The 22,040-nt window shown below is 41.1% G+C and overlaps 1 protein-coding gene across 4 annotated transcripts in view; it reads right to left on the bottom strand.

Moving 5' to 3' along the window:
• Positions 1 to 22,040, bottom strand: part of LOC110504767 (X-linked interleukin-1 receptor accessory protein-like 2) — a 457,839-nt gene that overhangs the window by 76,485 nt on the left and 359,314 nt on the right. For all 4 annotated transcript variants that reach the window (XM_090219380.1, XM_021583579.3, XM_090219381.1 and 1 more), the window contains one exon: positions 9,053 to 9,127. In XM_090219380.1, the coding sequence (XP_090075506.1) occupies positions 9,053 to 9,127 (75 nt within the window). The remainder of the gene's footprint in view (positions 1 to 9,052; positions 9,128 to 22,040) is intronic.

Here is a 22,040-nt window from a genome sequence, read left to right as displayed (position 1 = left end):
GGCACTGGTTACAGTTAGAATGAGTGGGCAGCTTAAGGATAGCCAGTCAATATTTAAATCCCACAGAAAATATACTTCTCTGTTGATATCACATACATTATCAAGCATTTCACACATTATCCAGATACTGACCATTAGCACTTGGTCTATAGCAGCTTCCCACAAGAATGGGCTTAAGGTGAGGCAGATAAACCTGTAGCCATATTACTTCAACATTATTTAACATTAAATTGTCTCTAAGTTTTACAGGAATGTGGTTCTGAATATAGACCACAACACCACCTCCGTTGGCATTTATGTCTTTTCGGTAGATGTTATAACCATGTATTGCTATCGCTGTATCAAAGGTATTATCTAAGTGAGTTTCAGAGATTGTTAGAATATGAATGTCATCTGTTACAAGCAAGTTATTGACTTCATGGACATTGTTTCTTAGGCTACATACAGTTGAAGTCAGAAGTTTACATACACTTAGGTTGGAGTCATTAAAACTCGTTTTTCAACCACTCCACAAATTTATTGTTATGCATGGCACAAGTAATTTTTCCAACAATTGATTACAGACAGATTATTTCACTTATAATTAACTGTATCACAATTCCAGCGGGTCAGATGTTTACATACACTAAGTTGACTGTGCCTTTAAACAGCTTGGAAAATTTCAGAAAATGATGTCATGGCTTTAGAAGCTTCTGATAGGCTAATTGACATCATTTGAGTCAATTGGAGGTTTACCTGTGAATGTATTTCAAGGCCTCCCTTCAAACTCTGACATCAACTTCGACATCATGGGAAAATCAAAAGAAATCAGCCAAGTTCCAAATGCCTGAAGGTACAACGTTCATCTGTACAAGCAATAGTACGCAAGTATAAACACCATGGGACCACGCAGCCGTCATACCTCTCAGGAAAGAGATGCGTTCTGTCTCCTAGAGATGAACATACTTTGATGCGAAAAGTGCAAATCAATCCCAGAACAACAGCAAATGACCTTGTGAAGATGCTGGAGGAAACAGGTGTAATATATCCACAGTAAAACAAGTCCTATATCGACATAACCTGAAAGGCCGCTCAGCAAGGGAGAAGCCACTGCTCCAAAACTGCCATAAAAGAACCAGATTACGGTTTGCAACTGCACATGGGGACAAAGATTGTACTTTTTGGAGAAATGTCCTCTGGTCTGATGAAACAAAAATAGAACTGTTTGGCCATTATGACCATCGTTATGTTTGGAGGAAAAAGGGGTATGCTTTTAAGCCGAAGAACACCATCCCAACCGTGAAGCACGGGGGTGGCAGCATCATGTTGTGGGGGTGCTTTGCTGCAGGAAGGACTGGTGCACTTCACAAAATACATGGCATCATGAGGTGGGAAAATTATGTGGATATATTAAAGCAACATCTTAAGACATCAGTCAGGAAGTTAAAGCTTGGTCGCAATTGGGTCTTCCAAATGGACAATGACCCCAAGCATACGTCCAAAGTTGTGGCAAAATGTCTTAAGGACAACAAAGTCAAGGTATTGGAGTGGCCATCACGAAGCCCTGACCTCAAACCTATAGAAAATGTGTGGGCAGAACTGAAAAAGCGTGTGCGAGCAAGGAGGCCTACAAATCTGACTCAGTTACACCAGCTCTGTCAGGAAGAATGGGCCAAAAATCACCCAACTTATTGTGGGAAGCTTGTGGAAGGCTATCCGAAATGTTTGACCCACGTTAAACAATTTAAAGGCAATGCTTCCAAATACTAATTGAGTGTACGTAAACTTCTGACCCATGAAAGAAATAAAAGCTGAAATAAATTATTCTCTCTACTATTATTCTGACATCTCACATTCTTAAAATATAGTGGTGATCCTAACTGACCTAAGACAGTGAATTCTTATAAGAGTAAATGTCAGGAATTGTGAAAAACTGAGTTTAAATGTATTTGGCTAAGGTGTATGTAAACTTCCGACTTCAACAGTAACAATATGGGCTATTTCTAGCACTTTTCTGGGTTGCTTGATTGTTTTTAATGCTTTACTGGGAAGCTTATCAGTAGACTTTCTATTATTTACATGCAGGGTGAGCTGCATAAAGAGGTCTTCCTACTATTGCACACCGCCTCAGTACTAACTCTGGTTTATAGGCTCATGATTACTGCTTACAATAGCTGTAGGATAAACAGATATATTCGGTGCAATTTTTTAAATATTTATTTAACTAGGCAAGTCAGTTAATAACAAATTCTTATTTTCAGTGACGGCCTAGGAACAGTGGGTTAACTGCCTGTTCAGGGGCAGAACGACAGATTTGTTTGTACCTTGTCAGCTCGGGGTTTTGAACTTGCAACCTTTCGGTTACATTTATTTAACTAGGCAAGTCAGTTAATAACAAATTCTTATTTTCAATGACGGCCTAGGAACAGTGGGTTAACTGCCTGTTCAGGGGCAGAACGACAGATTTGTTTGTACCTTTTCAGCTCGGGGAGTTGAACTTGCAACCTTTCGGTTACTAGTCCAATGCTCTAACCACTAGGCTACCCTGTCACCCCAAATTAGGGGTACATAAATTAAATTACCTACATTGATTTTGCCAATGCCTCTAAGATCATGTACATTGATGCAGCATTATGACGACTCATTGTTACAATGGTAGGGGTTAACTGAGCTGGTCTTGGATCATTTACCAGTCATTGTTTCAACGTTGCCTTGAAATGCGTGGACAGAGTCCAGAAGCCAAGATGATTTGGATGGACTCCGTCATTCCTGTAGAGTATCTTCTGTTTCCAGAAGGTGCCAAAGTTATCAATAAAAGTGACTCCATTAGAGCTACAGTAGTCTGCTGAATCTTTCACACCCGCAGCCCAGCTCAGTTAACCCCTACCATTGTAACAATGAGTCGTCATAATGCTGCATCAATGTACATGATCTTAGAGGCAAAATATGAAAATATACCTGAAAATATTGGCCGTTTTTTGGAGTCTTTTAATGCTAAAATCAGTTCTTTATAATCTATTTTCAAATGATCCGAACTAGTCCTCCTGATGTCGTTTGACCCCACATGGACTATGACAGTGTCAGGTCCCGAAATCTGTGGTAGAACAGTCAGAAGCAGCCTTGTTAGGTCCTATTGGCCTTGGGGACCGAGATGTTTCTCACAATGATGAAAGCTGGTGATGTTGAATGGGCCGGTCTCTCAAGCAGCCTCACGGTCTAGTAAGCTCTGAGGATCTGAACTTGAGGTAGAAGCCACCAGAGAGGGAGACAGAGCCCAGGACGAAGACGCAGGTACCTCCGAATCTGATCTTGAATGGGAAGCCACCAAGGACGAAGCGGCAAAGCTGTTTCTGGTCTGTGTAAGTTCCAGGCTCAACAACTCCATGGAGACCCCCGTTGCCAGAGGATGCCTTCTTCAACTTTCACGGCAAGTGACGTACCTCCTTGGCTGGTTGGCTGAGTCGCGATCAGCTTCGTTCTCCAGGGAAGGGGGAGACCGCGTCGGGGATGGAACCCTGCCTAGCACCAGCCAGTCGGCTGTGGAGAGCCGACACAGCTGTGAAACTTCCACCAGACCAGAGTGGCGTCCGGTTACTGGGGTGGAAGTAAAATAAAAAGTAGGTGGGTGTGGGTTCCCCAGTAGGTTATGTAGGTTTGCTACTTGCTTGCTAAGAGTATCCATTTCGCTGCTGTAGTCCTCCGCAAGCAGTGAAAGTCAGCGCAGTCCACATTGTCCAGGACTAAAGCAAAGTAAACACAGTTCTGAAATGCTGGAAACATTCAATAACGGACTCCATTTGAGACAGCCGAGCCAGCTAGGCTAGCTGGGCTTTCGAGTCTCTCCCCCTATATGGAATCTGACAGGATTCCAGGACAGACAGCAGCGCTCACAGAAATTTTGCCCAACAGAGCCCCAGGTTTCAAAATAAAATAAAAGTATATAAAACACTGTCAGCTTTAAAACCGAGGTCTTAAGTTTAGGTTTCAGCGTTCGACAGCGTTCAACAACAACAAACATACGTCACACTCAGATGACGTGCTTTCATTTTAGCATACTGCCATGTGGAGTTTATCTTTGACATGAGGAATGGGACCTCCTTGGTGTTCCATACACCAGCTTCGCAATCTTTAATTATAGAAAGACCAAGACAGCTAAACAATTGAAATATTACCCCTGCAATTAGAATGATACTGTGATATCCTGTTGGCTATTGTCCATGCCTTGCTGCACAGCAAATTTGAGATCAGAATTTTAACACTCACAGATCCCCTGAAATATCGTTTAACTAACACTTTTCAAAGTAACACCCCTGTGTTGGAGTGTTGGATCCGTAACACCATGGGTGTTGCAAATGTCAACTTAAATGAACACTTTATTAAAGCTGATGATGTTACACATTTTTAATGTTAGGGAATAACACATGTGGTGTATTTTTGTGGGGGGAGGGGCAACATTGTAGGTTGTAAAGTCGTGTTTGCATATTTCCCAGCATGCCTTTCAAGTGAATGTCACAGATATGGCTGTGTTTGTTTGTGACAGAGACATGGTTGTTGCATTCAATGACTTCTAGTCCTAAAGCCTTTACCAAGTGAATGTGTTTGAATTCAAAGTAAACCCTTAATGACCATATATTGTACATTTCATAAGGCCTTTACTTATGGCCTATTTATCCTCAATTTTGTGGTCTGGAAATCTTGTCTCATGGTCCACATCAGACCTCCAAGTCACAATATGCAAAGTGATTAGTAATTCCTGTCGGATATACAACAATTGCAATAGTTTATCACCCACAACCTGCATTCAGAATGACTGATGGAGGTCTTGATAACCAAGCCTACCTACATCATCTAAACTGAAAGAACCAGCTCAGTAACAGCTTTAATAAATTCATCCCCTTACAGATTGGATTAGTTTATAAAAATGTAAGTTATTTATCTTTGTATAGTAATAATAATAATATATGCATCTGTGCATGCAGAAACATGTATATATTAAAACTATTCTAAAAATCTACCTGCAACAAAGCATTCTGGGAAGAATGACAATGAGGCCACTCCCACGTCTTTTTCACTCAAAGAGTTAAGTTAACGTAAATGAACTAACAACACAGCCGAGTAACAACACAACACACACAGTGTTGATTCCACTGTAATTCAAATAACACTTAATTTATTCAGCGCACGTGGAGTCAATTTCAATCCCACTGGTGTTAACCCCAGTAGAATCACTTTTACCTTTAAACCAAGATTTTAACACTTGCAAATTTGCTGTGTGCCTTGCTGTTGTATACAGAAAATCAGCAGACCTTTCTGAAACAGTCACAAAAAAAGTGACAGCTTTAATTGGCAAGTATATTTTGGGAAACAGAACGACATTAAAATGCAACTGTAGATGTGGGCTTTGGAATGAAACATGCATGATGATCACTGTCTTTGTTCTTCCTTGGCTTGATCATCTTTTTCTCATACATCCTCATACATTTGATATACTACTGTGGCCTACACACATTGTTTGAAACAAATTAAAATATACCACATATGGCAACTTCAAAGTTAAACTGGCATTAAAAGTATATTATCAATTGAACAAATCACTCTCGAATCATCAATATGCTGGGCCTCAGATTCAGAAAGCCCACTCAAATCAACAAAGCTATGGCTTTATACGGATCCTTTTATTGTGAGAGTAGTGTCAAAGGAATTTAGGATTCTAAATATAGGGTTCTGGTTATACTCTAGCTCCAAGCAGAGGAATGAGCCACTGCTAGAGGCTAACATGGGAATAAACACACTGCAAACACACCCAAAACAATGATCTGAAGGCAAAGCTAATTTTACTGCCATAATAGCCTGTGGTTTATCAATGTTAAGTATTACGTCTTGATTCTGTAGTACTCAGATACACACGGGGGATTCTGTTCCTGTCCTCTCTTTCTCTCCCCCTCCCTTCAATTCAGATGCAAAACCAGCTCATTAACATATGTATGAGTCTTGCAACCAACTCTGATGACAATTGATAGTGAGAGAGAGATGTTCCTTCTCAGAGCGCCATCGCTCTGCTGTTACTCATTCTGATTCCCAGCTCTCTCTGCACTCAACGGGATGATTCCTGTCACTCTTGGGGTATTTATATCAAGCATAAATACCCAGACACTGCATTACAGAGACATATTTGATGAAACTGACGTGCCAAGCAGAAGCAGGAGATGCTGGAGCCATGCTCCGTGCTCTGTGGGAGAACTGAAGCCATCACATAACTGGAATGGCCAACGTGAGGATGACACTGTCCGTTTGTCATCGACCCTGTGATTAGATCAAGGTGAATATGAAGGAATGTGGCGTTCAATCAACACCGCTATTTATGATCTGCCATTTTGGGTTATTGCACACCGGACGTCAAGACAACCTATATGAGGATTTTCCTCGTGATATGACATTAACGCAAAAACAATATTCCCTTTTGTGATGAATAATGTGCTTTCCTGGAATATCGTGCTAACACTCCCCCCTCTCTCCCTCCCCACCCCTCCACAGTGGATCCATCCAGTCAGAAGCCTGAGTGTAATCTCACAAGTTGTGTCTTAATATGGCCTCTCCTCTCGTCCTCCTCTGCTGAAGGGTCCCTCCACAGCATGGGGCTGTCCATGGAGAGTAGGCAGATCCACAGACACACAGCATCTCTCTCCTCTCCTCAGTCCTTTATTGTGTCACTCCTCTCAGATGCTCCGGCGGCTAATCAGGCGCCATGGGGATAATAATAGGTCCTTCTCGTGTAAAGGATACGGGGGAGCTGATTTCTATGGAGCTATTAAATCTTCCCTGCACTTAGTGTCTCCTCAGCTAATAAACACTGACAGCTGTGGCCTAATGGTCCAGCCGCCAGAACTCACCACAGTGCCCGCCGCACAACAATTAATTACCAATTTTGTGAGGCTACAGGTTCTTGTCAGGGAGCCCTTTCCTTTTTAAGGGGGCATTGCTGTTTTGCCCATTTGAAGAGAAGCAGTTAAAACCTCATTTTTTATTTGATTAGATGGGGATTGGATGTGATATTGCGCACTGAAAAGGACTTCATTCAATCTGTTAGGTCTCTTGAAACATAAATAAGCATGTTTGCTGAGAATGTCACAATTACATTAACAGACTGGGTATAGTCATGGCTGAATGTTGGTGGTAACAAATCTGTACATATAATTTTGTTATTAGCGTGCCCAGCTCAGTGTAAATGACCAGTGCCCCAGAGGGAGACTAGATCCTTGAGACCATTACTTCATCTCCTTCAAGCAGCCCATTCCCTGTTCCCTCTCTCGTCTTCATTCACACAAATTGCTTAACATAAAATAGCCTTTTTTTTCATATAAATAGTTAAACTCAATAAAAAATCCTTGTACCCATTGCAGCATGTGAAAATAATAAGAACATAAATCAAGAGAAGTTGACAATATTGTAGGAGCAAGTAGCATCATTATATTCTAAGTTAACAGGGGCTAAATCTCCAGATGCCCAGACACTCAGTAAATCCTGATGCGCACGGATGGAATGTCTGTGACAGAAGGTATGAAATCCATTGTAGGGAGCAGGGGGCTTGCTGGATGATAGAGATTTATGCTGTGTTATACAGACTGCTAACTCTATTAAGTTTAATTGGGTTGGGGCTGCTCGACTCTTCATCCTATCAGAAATATTAATACCAAGCAGAGAAAGGTAACGATTGAGAATGGTAACGCGGTAAGGATATTTATTGTTCCCTACAGAGCCTTCAGACACATGAAAAAGTCACTGTGTTCAATAGGAAGAACTGCAATTTAATGTCCTGGCTGGGTTGTAAAGCAAGGCATAAGGTCCAGTTTGTGTAGTATCCAGAAAGCTACTATGCATGCTTAGGTAACAGGGTTTTTCTGATACTGGGGAAAAATACACATCATTTAAGAAACAACCTAACAGCCTCTAGCAAGATCACTGAACAGTGAACACTGAACACTGGGGGTAATTGGTGTTCCAAGTGCCAATCACCCACTAAAACACAACCTTGACTTAAAGTAGACAATTACCATATCTGTAAAGTTAGGCTAACAAAATCCCAAATTAAACGCAGGAAAATGACATGTGAACACTGCACGGGACAATAGAGTGCTCGTCCAACAGTCATCTCGGAGCCAGCTGATAAGTGTATTATTTAAATACCAAAAGGTGAAGTAGAAGAAGAAGAAGAGGAAGAAGATTCTCCTTGGCTCTTCAGCTGTCTCCTCCCAGTCTCTGTGTTGATGCATGTGAAATAATGGCCTACAATTTACCCTGACTCGACAGCTTAAATATGCCTTCCTCACACTTGTTTTGTTATTGTCAACTGGCACTGAGCTCCAGAGTAAGATTTGAATAGTGTTTGTATATTTCGCAGGCAGGGCTTTTTGCATGGTTAGTGTTGAAAGCACACTGTAGTATGAATATGTGGTGGGAATGTTCTAGTAAAATGTTTAAAATTGAGTGTAATGTAAACAGATTTCAAATAATTGTGTTGTTTTCTCTGATCCCAGTGGATTTGGGCCCTCCTATTAAAATGGCTACAGTACATTGTGTAAGGAGAATGAGCTGAGCGTTTGGAGAATGAGAGGTTGGTGACGGCCGGGCACCTCCCCCAGGTTAGAACAAGCACATCATTAAATATGGACAGAGGGTCAGGGGAATCCTGCATGCCAGTGTTGCTGCTGTGTTCTGTTCTCTCTGCCTGCCTTATGTATTACACTTTCTATTAGCCCCCAGATTTATGTATAGCAAATTCCCCCTAAGGCATAGTTGGCTGATTGCAGCACCCCCTTTTAATGGGGTTGACTGAGGCATCTGAATGCAGTGGTGGTGATCACTCAGCTGCTTTACAGTAGAGGACATTCCAACAAACAGAGCTCCAAAACTATATTGACATAGCCATGGTCCTGTATCCCCAGCCAAAAGGCACTGCAGTAAAATGTGTTTTGAAGAAAGCAGCAAGGAGCCCCTGACTGTTGCAGTCTATAATTACACTTGTATGCTCTATGGAGAGGAGAGAGTTAGCACTGGCCCCATGGGGAAGACTTACCCGGTTGGACATCTATAACACTGGCCTGTCTCTCAGTGGGGAACAGGACCTTTGGGGGTCTGGTTGTGAGGAGAGCTGCAAAATAACAAAACACACATTGAGAGGACAGACAGGGGGGAGAAAATAAACATATTGAAGATTACACAGCTTCTCTTAATGACTAATGTTGACAAGATCAGTAATCCATAAAAATAGAATAGAGCTGTTTCAGTCCCGGCAAAACTCTTCCACAAACATAAATTACAAATATCATTATAGGATATATTGTAATCACTTAGCCTGTGGGAACCCCAGCAATGAGTTTTATCATTCTAAAACAAGATTATGTCATCTTTAATCTTTTAAAGATTTGAGTGCACACACACACACACACACACACACACACACACACACACACACACACACACACACACACACACACACACACACACACATACAATTTCAGTCTGAGAACAGTAGAAGATGTGTAAATTAGAACCACTTTAGATCACAAGAGACTTGTATTAGCAGGACAGTTAGCAGAGTATGGAATACAGCAGTGGGCTGAATAATGATGGGCCACTTTTATAATGTAAAAACTCTGTGGATTAATTACATAAAATCATCTAGAGATATGCTCCAAAAACATATGAGCGCACTGAATTGATTTGATATCCTGGAGTTTAGTTAAGAGCAGTGAAATGTATCCTGTACTTTAGAACACCCTGACAGATGTACATTATATAAGATACAGTATTTAAAAGCTGGCTGCACCTCATGGTATAGGGTTAGCTGGAGTATCTTTAGTGAAATATTATGACATCAAACTATCATGTCTACAGGTTGAGGGAGCATAACACACTCTTGTATTGGTGTATAGGTGACAGAACTACAGTGCCTTGCGAAAGTATTCGGCCCCCTTGAACTTTGCGACCTTTTGCCACATTTCAGGCTTCAAACATAAAGATATAAAACTGTATTTTTTTGTGAAGAATCAACAACAAGTGGGACACAATCATGAAGTGGAACGACATTTATTGGATATTTCAAAGTTTTTTAACAAATCAAAAACTGAAAAATTGTGCGTGCAAAATTATTCAGCCCCTTTACTTTCAGTGCAGCAAACTCTCTCCAGAAGTTCAGTGAGGATCTCTGAATGATCCAATGTTGACCTAAATGACTAATGATGATAAATACAATCCACCTGTGTGTAATCAAGTCTCCGTATAAATGCACCTGCACTGTGATAGTCTCAGAGGTCCGTTAAAAGCGCAGAGAGCATCATGAAGAACAAGGAACACACCAGGCAGGTCCGAGATACTGTTGTGAAGAAGTTTAAAGCCGGATTTGGATACAAAAAGATTTCCCAAGCTTTAAACATCCCAAGGAGCACTGTGCAAGCGATAATATTGAAATGGAAGGAGTATCAGACCACTGCAAATCTACCAAGACCTGGCCGTCCCTCTAAACTTTCAGCTCATACAAGGAGAAGACTGATCAGAGATGCAGCCAAGAGGCCCATGATCACTCTGGATGAACTGCAGAGATCTACAGCTGAGGTGGGAGACTCTGTCCATAGGACAACAATCAGTCAGTCGTATATTGCACAAATCTGGCCTTTATGGAAGAGTGGCAAGAAGAAAGCCATTTCTTAATCCTTAAAAAGTGTAATTTAAAGTTTGCCACAAGCCACCTGGGAGACACACCAAACATGTGGAAGAAGGTGCTCTGGTCAGATGAAACCAAAATTGAACTTTTTGGCAACAATGCAAAACGTTATGTTTGGCGTAAAAGCAACACAGCTCATCACCCTGAACACACCATCCCCACTGTCAAACATGGTGGTGGCAGCATCATGGTTTGGGCCTGCTTTTCTTCAGCAGGGACAGGGAAGATGGTTAAAATTGATGGGAAGATGGATGGAGCCAAATACAGGACCATTCTGGAAGAAAACCTGATGGAGTCTGCAAAATACCTGAGACTGGGACGGAGATTTGTCTTCCAACAAGACAATGATCCAAAACATAAAGCAAAATCTACAATGGAATGGTTCAAAAATAAACATATCCAGGTGTTAGAATGGCCAAGTCAAAGTCCAGACCTGAATCCAATCGAGAATCTGTGGAAAGAACTGAAAACTGCTGTTCACAAATGCTCTCCATCCAACCTCACTGAGCTCGGGCTGTTTTGCAAGGAGGAATGGGAAAAAATGTCAGTCTCTCGATGTGCAAAACTGATAGAGACATACCCCAAGCGACTTACAGCTGTAATCACAGCAAAAGGTGGCGCTACAAAGTATTAACTTAAGGGGGCTGAATAATTTTGCACGCCCAATTTTTCAGTTTTTGATTTGTTAAAAAAGTTTGAAATATCCAATAAATGTCGTTACACTTCATAATTGTGTCATAATTGTATTCTTCACAAAAAAATACAGTTTTATATCTTTATGTTTGCAGCCTGAAATGTGGCAAAAGGTCGCAAAGTTCAAGGGGGCCGAATACTTTCGCAAGGCACTGTATATAGGTGACAGAACTGTATAGGTTAATTGAACTGTATAGGTGACAGAACTGCATAGGTGACAGAACTATATAGGTGACAGAACTGTATAGGTGACAGAACTGTATAGGTGACAGAACTGTATAGGTGAATTGAACTGTATAGGTGACATAACTGTATAGGTGACAGAACTGTATAGGTGAATTGAACTGTATAGGTGAATTGAACTGTATAGGTGACATAACTTTATAGGTGACAGAACTGTATAGGTGACAGAACTATATAGGTGACAGAACTGTATAGGTGATAGAACTGTATAGGTGACAGAACTATATAGGTGACAAAACTGTATAGGTGACAGAACTGTGTACAGTGGGGAGAACAAGTATTTGATACACTGCCGATTTTGCAGGTTTTCCAACTTACAAAGCATGTGGAGGTCTGTAAATTTTATCATAGGTACACTTCAACTGTGAGAGACGGAATCTAAAACAAAAATCCAGAAAATCACATTGTATGATTTTTAAGTAATTAATTTGCATTTTATTGCATGACATAAGTATTTGATACATCAGAAATGCAGAACTAAATATTTGGTACAGAAACCTTTGTTTGCAATTACAGAGATCATACGTTTCCTGTAGTTCTTGACCAGGTTTGCACACACTGCGCAGGGATTTTGGCCCACTCCTCCGTACGACCTTCTCCAGATCCTTCAGGTTTCGGGGCAGTCGCTGGGCAATACGGACTTTCAGCTCCCTCCAAAGATTTTTTATTGGGTTCAGGTCTGGAGACTGGCTAGGCCACTCCAGGTCCTTGAGATGCTTCTTACGGAGCCACTCCTTAGTTGCCCTGGCTGTGTGTTTCGGGTCGTTGTCATGATTGAAGACCCAGCCACGACCCATCTTCAATGCTCTTACTGAGGGAAGGAGGTTGTTGGCCAAGATCTCGCGATACATGGCCCCATCCATCCTCCCCTCAAAACGGTGCAGTCATCCTGTCCCCTTTGCAGAAAAGCATCCTCAAAGAATGATGTTTCCACCTCCATGCTTCATGGTTGGGATGGTGTTCTTGGGGTTGTACTCATTCTTCTTCCTCCAAACACGGCGAGTGGAGTTTAGACCAAAAATCACTATTTTTGTCTCATCAGACCACATGACCTTCTCCCATTCCTCCTCTGGATCATCCAGATGGTCATTGGCAAACTTCAGACGGGTCTGGACATGCGCTGGCTTGAGCTGGGGGACCTTGCGAGCGCTGCAGGATTTTAATCCATGAGGGCGTAGTGTGTTACTAATGGTTTTCTTTGAGACTGTTGTCCCAGCTCTCTTCAGGTCATTGACCAGGTCCTGCTGTGTAGTTCTGGGCTGATCCCTCACCTTCCTCATGATCATTGATGCCCCACGAGGTGAGATCTTGCATGGAGCCCCAGACCTACGGTGATTGACCGTCATCTTGAACTTCTTCCATTTTCTAATAATTGCGCCAACAGTTGTTGCCTTCTCACCAAGCTGCTTGCCTATTGTCTTGTAGCCCATCCCAGCCTTGTGCAGGTCTACAATTTTATCCCTGATGTCCTTACACAGCTCTCTGGTCTTGGCCATTGTGGAGAGGTTGGAGTCTGTTTGATTGAGTGTGTGGACAGGTGTCTTTTATACAGGTAATGAGTTCAAACAGGTGCAGTTAATACAGGTAATGAGTGGAGAACAGGAGGGTTTCTTAAAGAAAAACTAACAGGTCTGTGAGAGCTGTAATTCTTACTGGTTGGTAGGGGATCAAATACTTATGTCATGCAATAAAATGCAAAAAATCATTCTGTCACCTAAAAATCATACAATGTGATTTTCTGGATTTTTGGAAAAAAATTACAGACCTCTACATGCTTTGTAAGTAGGAAAACCCGCAAAATCGACAGTGTATCAAATACTTGTTCTCCCCACTGTAGGTGACAGAACTGTATAGGTGAATTGAACTGTATAGGTGAATTGAACTGTATAGGTGAATTGAACTGTATAGGTGACAGAACTATATAGGTGACAGAACTGTATAGGTGAATTGAACTGTATAGGTGACATAACTATATAGGTGACAGAACTGTATTGGTGATAGAAATATATAGGCGATTGAACTGCCTGATAAACTCATTATAGTTCTAAAATGCATGTCTTCTCTGTGTTAAAATGCATAATCTCTTTTGCCAGAGCATTAAACCAACATAAAATAAACAACTTGTTAAAATGAATAATTTCAGAACGTCGTCCCCACAGTGACCGTACGTACATACCCCAACCAGAAACCATGGATTACAGGCAACATCATCACTGAGCTAAAGGCTAGAGCTGCCACATTCAAGGAGTGGGACTCTAACCTGGAAGCTTATAAGAAATCCCGCAATGCCCTCCGACGAACCATCAAACATGCAAAGTGTCAATACAGGACTAAGATCGAATCGCACTACACCGGCTTCGACACTCGTCGGATGTGGCAGGGCTTGCAAACTATTACAGACTACAAAGGGAAGCACAGCTGAGAGCTACCCAGTGACATAAGCCTACCAGATAAGCTAAACTACTTCTATGCTCGCTTTGAGGCAAATAACACTGAAACACCCACGAGAGCACCGGCTGTTCTGGACGACTGTGTGATCACGCTCTCCACAGCCGATGTGAGTGAGACCTTCACACAGGTCAACATTCACAAGGCCGTAGGGCCAGACGGATTACCAGGACGTGTACTGCGAGCATGCGCTGACCAACTGGCAAATTTCTTCACTGACATTTTCAACCTCTCCCTCTCCGAGTCTGTAATATCAAAACATTTTAAGCAGACCACCATTGTCCATGTGCCCAAGAACACTAAGGTAACTAAATGACTACCGATCGTAGCACTCACATCTGTAGCCATGAAGTGCTTTGAAAGGCTCGTCAAGGCTCACATCAATACCATTATCCCAGAAACCCTAGACCCACTCCAATTTCCATACCGCCCTAACAGATCCACAGATGATGCAATCTCTATTGCATTCCACACTGCCCTTTCCCACCTGGACAAAAGGAACGCCTATTTGAGAATACTATTCATTGACTACAGCACAGCGTTAAACACCATAGTGCCCTCAAAGCTCATCAATAAGTTAAGCACCCTGGGACTAAACACTCCCCTCTGCAACTGGATCCTAGACTTCCTGATGGGCCGTCCCCAGGTGATAAGGGTAGGTAACAACACACCCGCTACGCTGATCCTCAACACAGGGGCCCCTCAGGGTTACGTACTCAGTCCCCTCTTGTACTCCCTGTTCACTCATGACTGCACGGCCAGGCACGACTCCAACACCATCATTAAGTTTGCTGATGACTCAACAGTGGTAGGCCTGATCACCAACAACGACGAGACAGCCTATAGGGAGGAGGTCAGAGACCTGGCCGGGTGGTGCCAGGAAAACAACCTCTCCCTCAACGTGATCAAGACAAAGAAGATGATTGTGGACTACAGGAAATGGAGGACCGAGCACGTCCCCATTCTCATGGACGGGGCTGTAGTGGAGCAGGTTGAGAGCTTCAAGTTCTTTGGTGTCCATATCACACTAAACTAACATGGTCCAAGCACACCAAGACAGTCATGAAGAGGGAACGACAAAACCTATTCCCCCTCAAGAGACTGAAAAGATTTGGCATGGGTCCTCACATCCTCAAAAGGTTCTACATCTGCACCATCGAGAGCATCCTGATGGGTTGCATCACTGTCTGGTATAGCAACCACTCGGCCTCTGACTACAAGGCACTACAGAGGGTAATGTGTACGGCCCATTACATCACCGGGGCCAAGCTTCCTGCCATCCAGGACCTCTATACCAGGCGGTGTCAGAGGAAGGCCCCAAAAATTGTTGAAGACTCCAGCCAGCCTTGTCATAGACTCTTCTCTCTGCTACCACACGGCAAGTAGTACCGGAGCGCCAAGTCTAGGTCCAAGGGGCTTCTAAACAGCTTCTACCCCCAAGCCGTAAGACTCCTGAACATCTAATCAAATGACTATTTGCATTGCACCTCCCCCCTCTTTTACGCTGCTGCTGCTCTCTATTATTATCAATGCATAGTCACTTTAATAACTCTGCCTACATGTACATATTACCTCAATTATCTCGATTAACCGGTGCCCCCGCACATTGACTCTGTACGGGTACCCCTTGTATACAGTTTCGCTATTATTATTTTACTGCTGCTCTTTAACTACTTGTTACTTTTATTTCTTATTCTATTCATATGTTTTAAACTGCATTGTTGGTTAGGGGCTTGTAAGTAAGCATTTCACTGTAAGGTTTACACCTGCTGTATTTGGCGCATGTGACTAATAAAATTTGATTTGAAGTCTGAACTTTCAAAGCCAATTTAAACTGTCAGAATATTACCTATGGTTAATGTAATCCTTGTATAATACAAGACAAATGTGCAGCATGAAAAGCTTAAATCGCTGTTGCACTGCATATAAAAATGACTGTATTGAATATAAAGTGCAAAGTCGGTGAAAATATTGACTCCACATTCACTGTATACACAACCACTAATGATATAAAGAGCAATAAGGTTAGCTTGTTCTGCATATCTGGCAGAGTGCAGTTAACTCTATCCATTCACCAGGAGACTCAGAGTAACCTTCAACTCAAGGACAGAGAAAAAGATGGTAAGTTATGAATTTTATTTTATCTTTTTGGCCACCATTTAATTTGGTCTCTCCATTGTATGAGGGATGAAGCTGGGACCCCTCATCCATCTTGGGGAGGACAGCCACAGCTTTAGCATTCAAATGAAAGCTATCATTCTTGTCAAGTAAGGAGCCAGAGAGTTCACACATGCCTGCAAACCCACAGCCACTTAATATTCTCCATCCGGCAGGACAACCCTCACTGGACGCCGGCCCTTCCCGGCCCCTCTGCAGCCCCTGGGCTCATGTAGGTCACCTCGTCCGGACCCCTATCTGCGGCAGCACCTTGCTCCTGAGAGCTCAGCCCCCTCAGCTCAGCGGCCCAAGAGATAACACTCCTACACACAAATGAAGTATTAACATATTGTATATGGCCATGCTTAGGCCTATTAATAATACTCTTCAAAGGGAATGCATCAAACAGTGTGGCTATGGTATGGGAATGTTCTGCTCATGCAGGCAGAGTGAACTTGTTATTTACCACTGCAGTTTGGTACCACATCTGCAAATTCCCATGCAGAATTCTGCTCATGAACTTCAAAGTAAGCAACCCTGGGTTGCTCTGAGGAAAGTCCATATGATCATTGCTTTCTTTATCATAGTACTTAGCATGTTTTGCTTTTTAAAGGAGGGGTAAAATGATCAAATATTATGGCATTTAAGATCTAACAAATCATTTCCCATCCGGTTGCACTGTTTAGCACCCTGTCTGTTTCCATTCATGGATTTTCAGTGCTCCTGTTGCAATATTCAGTATGCTTGTTAATATCCACTTTGCAAATGAACTACAGCGAGATGCTGAGCTTTCATGTGTTGTAAATGGATTCAGAGTTACATTTTCATTGGAAATAACACTACTGGAGCAGGCTGTGAAATATTTCCTTCAGAGCAGTAACGTCTGTGATGTTTTCCAATGGCCATCTGAAAACATGCCAAAACATGCCAGCGTATTATCACAGGTACTTATTTCATAAGTAAAGTGGTCAGACGATATAGGATATCTCAAAGGAGAGGAATATAAAATACAGGTATTGGGTCTGTGTGAATGGTTCTCTGCTTTTAGAAGGTCAATTCATTAACCCTTCCATTGTTTAACACCCAATTTGAACTGCACAATTCCCAGTTACCCACTGATATGTGTAAAAGGACAAGTAGAAACATTGCGTTTTGGAGCTAAGACACAGAGTGAGCAGAGGCTGTGTTAGTGTCGCATGTGATAGTCTAATCAGAGCTGTGTATAATTTGAGAGTGTATTGAAACACATTGACACTGCTCATTGAACTTATTACTGCTTGACATACATATCCGGAATGATGTTTGTTGCTTGTTAATACATTATATATATATTTTTTGAAGACATACAGAGTCCCACTCCCCAACAGCAGTCTTAGCATCCTCTTGAGTGCAATTGCATCAGTAATGTGTAGTCTGAAGGTATTAGCACCCCTAATACCCATTTAGTTAGACCTTCTAATATCCATTTAGTTAGGCCTACTAATACCCATTTAGTTAGACCTACTAATACCCATTTAGTTAGACCTTCTAATATCCATTTAGTTAGACCTACTAATACCCATTTAGTTAGACCTACTAATACCCATGTGGTTAGGCCTACTAATACCCATTTAGTTAGACCTACTAATACCCATGTGGTTAGACCTACTAACACCCATGTGGTTAGACCTACTAATACCCATTTAGTTAGACCTACTAATACCCATTTAGTTAGACCTACTAATACTAATTTTATTGGGTTCAGCATTCAAATGTGCTTATTAGTGGCTGGTGTTACCTAATATGCTTCTATTGCATTTGTAGAAGTGGCAGGGGGAATACTTTGAAAGAGTTACAATGTTTCTGTCTTTGTCAGGTTATACAATCTGCTAGGATGGGATTTTACATCCACAGAGATCTAGAGAACAGCATATGTGCTTGTTTGATACAATCTTGCTACAGACATCAAAACACCAATGGACAAAAAACAACTTCTCCCAAATATGTCTACAAAGGTAACATTATGCTTTGCGAAATTTCTCCTCCTCAAGAATATATTACATAAAGTTCAACTACTGAATAGATCAACTTGCCTTTTTCTTGTTCCAACAATGTTCCAATACCGTGTGGACTTATTTTATCTCCCTTGTCTGACGTGTATCATTTAGACAATGGTTGAATATCAGCTCTGAGCGCATACAGAAACTCAGATAAAGCTCAACATCTCCAAAAGTTTTGAATCAAAGCTATTAAGATTTTTTTGCGGTCACCTGCTTTAGGCGAGGTATGATCACCCTTGACGAGTTGCTATGGAAATGAATCCCTTATCAACTTATAGAAGTGTCATTAAATAAATTAAAATCACATTCTCCAACCCCTCCAGTTATCTTGGATAATTACTTAATCTCTATTTGTGAGAGTGGCCCCTGGTCTCCTGTTGGACTGGGCTGTGGGGAGGTCTCCAGTGTGGATTGAGATAGTAATGAGGTCATTCCAGGCACTATGGGGGACTGGCTACTCCACAGGTGGGCGTAGCGCTCACATTCCATTAGGCCAAGCGTATGCACATTGCTCCTCACCAAATCCTAATCAGCTGCATTCAATGTCATTATCCTTCGATGTGAACACAAGCTGCTAACAGACAAACAAAATTACACGACACAAAATAAAACAAAGGTGAAGTGATTAGTAATGGTCAGTGTCCCTGTGAGAGAGAACTGCCCCAACCAGAGGCATCCAACCCACAACAAACTCAGCACCAGCACAACAACATTATAAAGCATCACCTCTGCAGAAGGATGTCTTCTTAATTTATTTGTTTAATACAAAATGTCACTACAACAAGAGGGGTACTTGTTTACACGTACAGCCAGTTTACAGATTATTCCTCAAGCATTACATATTCCAAGCAGAGGGCAAAATTGCCTTTAAAAGTCCAATGCAGCCATTTCAAAATAAATCTCAATATCAAATCATTTCTGGGTAACAATGAATTACCTTACTATGATTGTTTTCAATCATGAAGAAACAAAAATAGCTTCTTAGCAATCAAATTTCAATCAATCAATCAAATGTATTTATAAAGCCCTTTTTACATCAGCAGATGTCACAAAGTGCTGTACAGAAACCCAGCCTAAAACCCCAAACAGCAAGCAATGCAGATGTAGACGCAATAAAAAGGCAGGAACCTAGGAAGAAACCTAGAGAGGAGCCAGGCTGTGAGGGGTGGCCAGTCCTCTTCTGGCTGTGCCGGGTGGAAATTATAAGAGTAGATGGCCATTAAGGCCAGATTGTTCTTCAAGATGTTCAAACGTTCATAAATGACCAGCAGGGTCAAATAATAACCATAGTGGTTATAGACGGTGCAACAGGTCTGTACCTCAGGAGTAAATGTCAGTTGTCTTTTCATAGCTGAGCAAAGGGCAATTTCTCAAGCAAGAATTTTGATAGAACTGTCTGGGAGTGGTCTGAGTGGGAAGGGGAAAACTGCACATGAGCTGTTATTGGCAGAGAGGTCTGGAACTGTCTTTCTTATTGGTCTATTAACTCATTCATTGCATGGTGATGTCACCATGGAAGGCCAAATCTCCATCCCACCAAAACAGGTTGCAATGTCAGGCGGCCTTTTCAAACAGCTCTTACACTAAAGGGCATTATCATAATTTTACAGAATTGTGTACAACCTCATAGTGTGGAAATGCATGTATATATAAAGCACAGGTAAAATCATGTATATATAAAACACAGGGAAATGCATGTATATATAAAACACAGGTAAAAGCATGTATATATAAAACACAGGGAAATGCATGTATATATAAAACACAGGTAAAAGCATGTATATATAAAACACAGGGAAATGCATGTATATATAAAACACAGGTAAAAGCATGTATATATAAAACACAGGGAAATGCATGTATATATAAAACACAGGGAAATGCATGTATATATAAAACACAGGTGAAAGCATGTATATATAAAACACAGGGAAATGCATGTATATATAAAACACAGGGAAATGCATGTATATATAAAACACAGGTAAAAGCATGTATATATAAAACACAGGTAAAAGCATGTATATATAAAACACAGGGAAATGCATGTATATATAAAACACAGGTAAAAGCATGTATATATAAAACACAGGGAAATGCATGTATATATAAAACACAGGGAAATGCATGTATATATAAAACACAGGTAAAAGCATGTATATATAAAACACAGGTAAAAGCATGTATATATAAAACACAGGGAAATGCATGTATATATAAAACACAGGGAAATGCATGTATATATAAAACACAGGTAAAAGCATGTATATATAAAACACAGGTAAAAGCATGTATATATAAAACACAGGTAAAAGCATGTATATATAAAACACAGGGAAATGCATGTATATATAAAACACAGGGAAATGCATGTATATATAAAACACAGGGAAATGCATGTATATATAAAACACAGGTAAAAGCATGTATATATAAAACACAGGGAAATGCATGTATATATAAAACACAGGGAAATGCATGTATATATAAAACACAGGGAAATGCATGTATATATAAAACACAGGTAAAAGCATGTATATATAAAACACAGGGAAATGCATGTATATATAAAACACAGGGAAATGCATGTATATATAAAACACAGGGGGAAAGCATGTTTTTGACTGTACTGGGCCTCTCTTTCAGAGATTAAAAGAGATTGAACTGATGTTCCTTGGTTGATGTAATGCAAACTCCTGCTTGCTTCTTCGTTTTAATTAGCAGAAGTATCATTATTACCTGGGTCAAGTAGCTAGTGATCAAAAGGCAGTTATTGATTATAAAAAGGATTACCTTGGAGGTTTAGGGGCCTTGTGTGACTAAGCTTGTGTTGTCCTACAGTAAGTATTTAAGCTGTAAGGGAGAGCTGTGACATGGCAAACAACAGAGGTCAAAAGATCATGTGATCACAGAGCCACACCCACACCATAGATGTTATCACACCAATACCAAATAGATGATCACACTGTTACATCTATCAGAAGATACAGCACACACTTACTGTATGTGGATATGATTCACATGATAAAATATACAATATGTATGTGTATAGCTAGGGTTGCAAGATTTGGGTCACTTTCCCAAAGTATTCCAGAAATCCTGGTCAGTGGATTCAGGATTTCCATCTTATTACCTCCTGATTCTGGTAAATCTTGGAACAGGGATTTCAGGAAAACCTGGGAATTCTGGGAACGTTTCCAGAATTTGACAAACTTACAGTATATAATGTAGCCTTAAATGTTCACTGACTATGTGAACTGACTCTGGTCCTTAGATATGGTCACCCAGCAATGACCTGTTAATATTTTATGAAGCTCTCCATCACATACTATGAAAACTCAACCAATCAATAAAGCTTTATTTGGCGAGACGTTTAGTTGAATGCATGCATGGAGAGAGCAACGAATGGGCAAGCATACCTTCGGGACATCTTAATGACTAACTGAAGATGCCACGAACTACTGTATGTAGCTGACAGTTACATGGATTCACTACACAGTCCTCTACCTGTATCTCTGAGGAGTACTGTACATCTCTGTGGATAAAACAGAAGGGACTGTCATAGTCATTTCTCCATAAGCATGGGTTTTGTCAGCACTTAATTTAAGAGTTTGAAAGCACGAGATGGGAAGCATACAGCTTCAACGAGCTAGTTCAAGTACTGTAGGATTCCATGATGATATTGGGAGATTAATCTCTCTCTCTCTCTCTCTCTCTCTCTCTCTGAAATTATTGTAAATCTCCATCTTGTTCTTGCTCAT

The sequence above is a fragment of the Oncorhynchus mykiss genome, chromosome 25, assembly GCF_057628025.1.
Source record: "Oncorhynchus mykiss isolate SJ-2025 chromosome 25, ASM5762802v1, whole genome shotgun sequence".
Lineage (NCBI taxonomy): Eukaryota > Metazoa > Chordata > Actinopteri > Salmoniformes > Salmonidae > Oncorhynchus > Oncorhynchus mykiss.
This window is presented reverse-complemented; position numbering and strand designations above follow the sequence as displayed.